The sequence below is a fragment of the Solea senegalensis genome, unplaced genomic scaffold (assembly GCF_019176455.1).
Source record: "Solea senegalensis isolate Sse05_10M unplaced genomic scaffold, IFAPA_SoseM_1 scf7180000015929, whole genome shotgun sequence".
NCBI lineage: Eukaryota > Metazoa > Chordata > Actinopteri > Pleuronectiformes > Soleidae > Solea > Solea senegalensis.
The window spans coordinates 1-6,168 of record NW_025321513.1 but is presented as its reverse complement, the minus strand read 5'-3'; the positions used below and the strand labels follow the sequence as shown (position 1 = coordinate 6,168).

The 6,168-nt window shown below is 46.1% G+C and overlaps 1 protein-coding gene across 1 annotated transcript; it reads right to left on the bottom strand.

The window, feature by feature from the left end:
• Window positions 1–479: 479 nt before the first annotated feature.
• Window positions 480–5,808, bottom strand: LOC122762666 (diacylglycerol kinase eta-like; the record flags this gene model as incomplete). Its single annotated transcript, XM_044017861.1, has 12 exons — window positions 480–688; window positions 1,778–1,897; window positions 1,999–2,091; window positions 2,437–2,542; window positions 2,726–2,886; window positions 2,961–3,095; window positions 3,180–3,293; window positions 3,604–3,711; window positions 4,137–4,233; window positions 4,405–4,515; window positions 4,615–4,734; window positions 5,654–5,808. Coding segments are annotated over 12 exons (1,461 nt in total), but the record flags the coding sequence as incomplete, so codon positions are not given.
• Between the last annotated feature and the right edge of the window lie 360 nt (window positions 5,809–6,168).

The following is a 6,168-nucleotide window of genomic DNA, read 5'->3' as shown; positions in this document are numbered from 1 at the left end:
ACACACACACACACACACTGTGTGTCTGCTGCTGCCTCGTGTGGTCACTTTGTGTCACTGACGTAAATCTAAACAAAGATTTTCAAATGCCAAAGTCAAAGAAATAAGACATTAGAACTCAGTGATGGAGGCAGCAGTGGATCACTCCTCTGTGTGTGTGTGTGTGTGTGTGTGTGGGAGAGTGAGTGGTTTAAAAACCTCAGTTTCCTGTTCACCCAACTCATTCCTGTCTGTTGTTGGTGTAAAGGGCCAGCAGGGGGCGTCACAAGCTAGGGCAGTGTTGTTTATGACTCAGTGCCTCACACACTGGAACCAGACTTTAAAAAATCCTAAACTGTCCCTTTAATGTAACTGACATTACTGTGTGTGTGTGTGTGGTGAACTGTTTAGTGTCAATGAATGAATGAATGAATGATGACAGCACTTCCAGCCAGAGGTTGGAAGACATTCTTTCAAAATAAAAGCACCAATGAAGCAATTCAAATCTTGAGGAGCAGAATGATTGACATTGGGAGCGGCTGCCTCTCCAGGTCCTGAGCAGACTGGATCAGTCCACACACACACACACACACACACACGTACCTGACTGAGGACTCATCTTCTTGGACGTCTTCTCCTTCTTGAACTTGGGGACAATGCGGAACATGCTGCTGCGACTGTTCCTCTTGCCGTAACCCAGAGAGTGATCCTGGTACATAAGCACAGTCAACCTATAGCCTTTCATTTAGCTACTGAGCTCTGCTGTCAGCTGGAGGCATGCTACACACACACACACACACATACACGTATCCCTGCAGACGACAGACAGACAGTTCTGGACCTGGTCCAGGTTCAGTGTTGCGTGTACAGATGTGATAACAGTGTGTACACTCTTGTGTTTCCCGACCCGATCTTTGTCGTTGTCATTCACACACAGTTGTCAGTAACGTCTGCATACACACAAACCTGCTCCGACATCACTGTAAACACCAACACAACACAAGCAAATCACTAGAATCTGACATTTTAATCACCAAGAAATAACAATAATAATAATAATGTGCTTTTAGTAAAAGAGAATTATTATCGTTTATCGGCTGAAACGACGTCGCAACCTCAACCTCGAATGCAAAGGTGGAGTTGAGGATTTAACCACGCCCCCAGATGTGCCAGAGGGGAAGAGAACACAGTGTTGTAGCTCCTCCCACTAACATGAAGCTGCTGCCAACTCATAGTAACCATGGTGACTGCTGATTTGACCAAAATTGACCAAACACAAACCCCTCCCACTTCACTGGAATACATCACTGGTGTGAAAATACTTTGTGTTGACGACGCTGACAAGAAAATGTCCTCCCCTGTGTGTGTGTGTGTGTGTTTGTGTGTGGTGTGTGTGTGTGTGTGTGTGTGTTTGTGTGTGTGATGTGTAACGTGTGTGTGTGTGTGTGTGTGTGTGTGTGTGTGTGTGTGTTTGTGTGTGTGTGTGTGTGTGTGTGTGTGTGTGTGTGTGTGTGTGTGTGTGTGTGTGTGTGTGTGTGTGTGTGTGTGTGTGAGACGTGTGTGTGTGTGTGTGTGTGTGTTTGTGTGTGTGTGGTGTGTGTGTGTGTGTGTGTGTGTGTGTGTGTGTGTGTGTGTGTGTGTGTGTGTGTGTGTGTGTGTAACGTGTGTGTGTGTGTGTGTGTGTGTGTGTGTGTGTGATGTGTGTGTGTGTGTGTGTGTGTGTGTGTGTGTGTGTGTGTGTGTGTGTGTGTGTGTGTGTGTGTGTGTGTGTGTGTGTGAGTGATGTGGATCCTCTCACCTCTTCGTCGTTGGGCTGCAGGATGTGATAAAGCCACGGAATCTCTCCCAGTTTTCCCAGTTCCAGCTCGGCCGTCTGCAGAGCTCCGGACAGCTGCTCCTCCTCTGGAGGATCCAGCTGCTGCACGAGCGACAACAACAACAACAACAACAAGCACACATGTGTTCATTGAACCACTGCATCACATAAAATAACCAGTAACTTATAATAATGATCTTTACCAGAGAGACTCTGCCCAGCAGCAGAGACTCGGTCTCGTTGTACAGAGCTTTGACCGTGCTGGCCACTTCTATCGCCGTGTTTCTGGTCAGACTCTGCAAACACAAGCGCACTCTCATGAAGTCGACATCACAGACAACAAACAACACAATATAAACCAACTCTGGGAGATTTTAGAATGCACTACGTCTCCAGTATACTACTTCAGAACAATAGTCAAACGACCACATGAGCTTCAAATGATAACAAAATAACATCTCTAAAGATATTTCACAACATTTCAAAATAAAAGTATTTGTTTTGATCCATTTTGTGATGCATCAACATATGAAAAACCTCTGGTTCCTGTGTTACAATGACTGTCTTTGCTGCTGTGACTCTGTAAATCAAAGGACTGTCTTGTTGTCTTAATACAAGCTGAAAAGTGTGGCTTCACTGACCTCTGGAAACTTGGGGTGTGTCTTGTTGATGGCGTGCGACGCAGCATTGACAGCATGAGCCAGCTCCTGCTCTAAAAGCCCGTTGGTCTTTGCAGCCTCACAGATCCTGCAGGTCAGACACAAGGTCACGTGTTAAACGTGTTTTGAAGTGATGAGTTTAAATGAGGTTGTGACACGTGATGAAAAACCAGCGTGAAAACATGGACGAAGGGAAAAACTGATTAAAGCCATTTCTGTCTCACAGTGAGACAAAGCCATCATAGACTTAAGTAGGCAGAGATTAGATCACCTTGTGATGAGCTCCTCAGCAGCTCGAGCACACATCTGCACCAGCGTGGCCTCCTCCTCAGTGGCCAGGTCCACAGACTGCTGTGGGTAGAGGTGTGGCCTCAGAGGACCTTTGTCATACTTGAGTTTGTCCTCCCACGACTTCAGTGTGTTCTCAAACGCCTGCAAACAAACAAACATCTAAACACAGTTCTCCTCACACCTCCCCTCCTCCCCTCCTGAATCCTGACCCTCACCCGGTCTCTGGTGAGCATCTGAGCCCGGTTCTTGTGCTGGATCTTGATGACCCCGGGCGGCTGGATCCAGGCTTCTCCGTCCACCTGGATGGGAACACCTTCATCTCCCAGGATGGTGATCTTCACTGTCCGACACTGAATCACACACACACAGGTTACATGTCTCACCTCTCTCTCTCTCTGTCTGTCTGTCTGTCTGTCTGTCTGGTTTTCCCTCACCTGTGCGATGCGATGGTGCTGCAGTTTGATGACCCGGGACACGGCCATCTGCATGCTCCCAAACACAGCCACCACCTCCAGGATCTTATCATCGAACGACGGAGCACAGAAGATCTGCACACGACACACCATTATACATATATATATATATACATATACATATATATATATATATATATATATATACATATACATATATATATGCATATATATATAAATACATATGTACATATACATATGTATTTATATGCAGCAGTAAATACTATCTAATGTTCAAAGTACCATTGTTTTGTTGTTGTGATGGTTTTATTTAGTACTTTAGTGCTCAGTATCAGCAAGTACTCAAACTGAAGTACTCTTAAAGTGGTAATATTGTATGAGTGTGTCTGTGTGTGTGCATGTGTGTGGGGGAACATGAACTCACGTCGTCCTCCTTGGTCCCGCCCCAGAAGTTTGTCCCGCCTGCGTAGCTGGGAATGTTCAACACAGCGATTCCCTGGAGACTCGGCAGAGGGATGTACTGACCGTCACACTGGACAACACACACACACACACACACACACAGAGTCAGAAACATGTAACCAGCATTTTCAGTCACAGTGTAACCACAGACGTCAAGAATCTGTATGTGCATCTTCAGTTTCATACACACACACATATTTATACATTGTAACACATGTAAACATGTTACGTATATTGTTAATATATAATTTCTGTCCCATGCTACAGCATTTCTATTTTTACATGTGGCTTACTTTATATACGACTGTAGCGCCTGAGTTGAGGTGAACCCCAAGGTTCAACCCTGGGCCCACTTATTTTCTCCAGTTTCTTTAAAAACATCACTTCATTGTTAACAATCAAAAGCTAAATCACTCCCCGCTGTTTGCTGAAGTTTGATAGTGAACTCTTCTCCACAGAAATGACACGCCCCCTGGTGTTCTGGCCCCGCCTCACCTCCAGCTGGACCTTCTGCTCCAGGTTCTTGTAGGTTCTCTGCAGCAGCTCCTTTGTGCCCAGAACTCCGTACCACATCATGTTTTTGGTGCGACTCCTGTGTGAGGAGGAGGAGGAGAATTTATTTCATTATTTCAAATAAAAAAGTGCAACAACACAGAAACTCATACACCCCCCACACACACACACACACACTACAAATAAAAACCCCTGAACTGTGAACTATCCCTTTAACCGTCACCTCAGAGGAAAAGTGGGCGTTTCTGACCTGCATTTCTCAGGATGCTCCTCCCTCTTGTTGTTGAACTCCAGTGAGATCTTGGCGTCCAGACCGATGCCGAAGTAGTTGTTCATCACACACTTCTCCATGTAGCCCTCTCTGAGGTCACACACACACACACACACACACAGAGGTGTTAAACACACACACAATGAATGAATGAGTGAATGAAAGAGTGAATGAGTGACAGCTCCTCACAGTGAGTCCAGGTCGGGGTCGATGAAGGGCGTGGCACCAAACGGGTCGATGTTTGCCAATAACATCTTACTGATGATGGAGCTGCCAGCGATGGAGGCGGCGAGACCGGCACGCAGGCCGCACACACACACACACACACACACACACACACACACGATTAAATCCTTAGAGTCCAGCAGGGGGCGCACTTACAGACTTCTACCCTGTCCTATGTATATTTGAGATGTAATCCTACATCATCTGTGTAGATTAAAACGTGCTGATCATCATTACTGATGTCTCCCTTAAGTTTCCCCTTGCTAACCAGGAAGCTAACAGCATTAGCATCGCTACAGACCAATTAACTTAATGTGTGTGTGTGTGTGTTTGGGTGTGTGTGTGTGTGTTTGTGTGTGTGTGTGTGTGTGTGAGTGTGCTACCTGGACAGATGATGTGTGTGTGTGTGTGTGTGTGTGTGTGTGTGTGGAGGAGTGTGTGTTACCAGGACAGATGATGTGTGTGTGTAAAGTGGTGAGATTGTGTGTGTGTGTGTGTGTGTGTGTGTGTGAGTGTGTGTGTTACCAGGACAGATGATGTGTGTGTGTGTGTAAAGTGCAGGAGATTGTGTGTGTGTGTGAGTGTGTGGAGTGTGTGTTACCAGGACAGATGATGTGTGTGTGTGTGTAAGTGTGTGAGATTGTGTGTGTGTGGGAGTGTGTGTGGAGTGTGTGTTACCAGGACAGATGATGCAAAAGTGTGAGATTGTGTGTGTGTGAGTGTGAGTGTGTGTTACCAGGACAGATGATGTGTGTGTGTGTGTATGTGTGAGGATTGTGTGTGGGAGTGTGTGAGTGTATGTTAACAGGACAGATATGTGTGTGTGGGGTGGGAAAGTGTGAGATTGTGTGTGTGTGTGTGAGTGTAAGCTGACCAGGACAGATGATGTGTGTGTGTGTGTGTGTAAGGCAGGAGATTGTGTATGTGTGAGTGTGGTGTTACTAGTAATAGATGATGTGTGTGTGTGTGTGCGTGTGAGATTGTGTGTGTGTGTGTGTGTGAGTGTGTGTTACCAGGACAGATGATGCGTGTGTTGAGAACAGGCAGATTCTCTTTGCTGGTGGTGAACGGTGTGATGGTGAAGGAGGCGTACGACTGTGTGCTGCGGCTCACCCTCCTCTCTGTGGGGGAGCACGGACTCTTGGTGGCTACACACACACACACACACACAAACAAGAAAGTTATGATTATAAATCACGACAAATTTCAAAATGTGAAATAAAATGTATTAGTATTACTATTATCGGCACCTTATTTCTGATTATTTATAGCTTTATTGTGTGTTTGTATCTACGTAACCATGGCAACCAAAGCAAAACTCCTGGTCTGGTCTTCCAACTGAGCGCAAGGAAGCAATGAAGCAAGGAAGAAAGAGAGCAAGGGAGCAAGGGAGCAAGGGAGCAAGGAGGGAAGGAAGCAGCCGCAAGATAAACAGGAAGAACTGCTGCACCGAGGACAATAACACATCCTGCTGACACACGCACACACACACACTCTCTCTCACTCACACACACACAC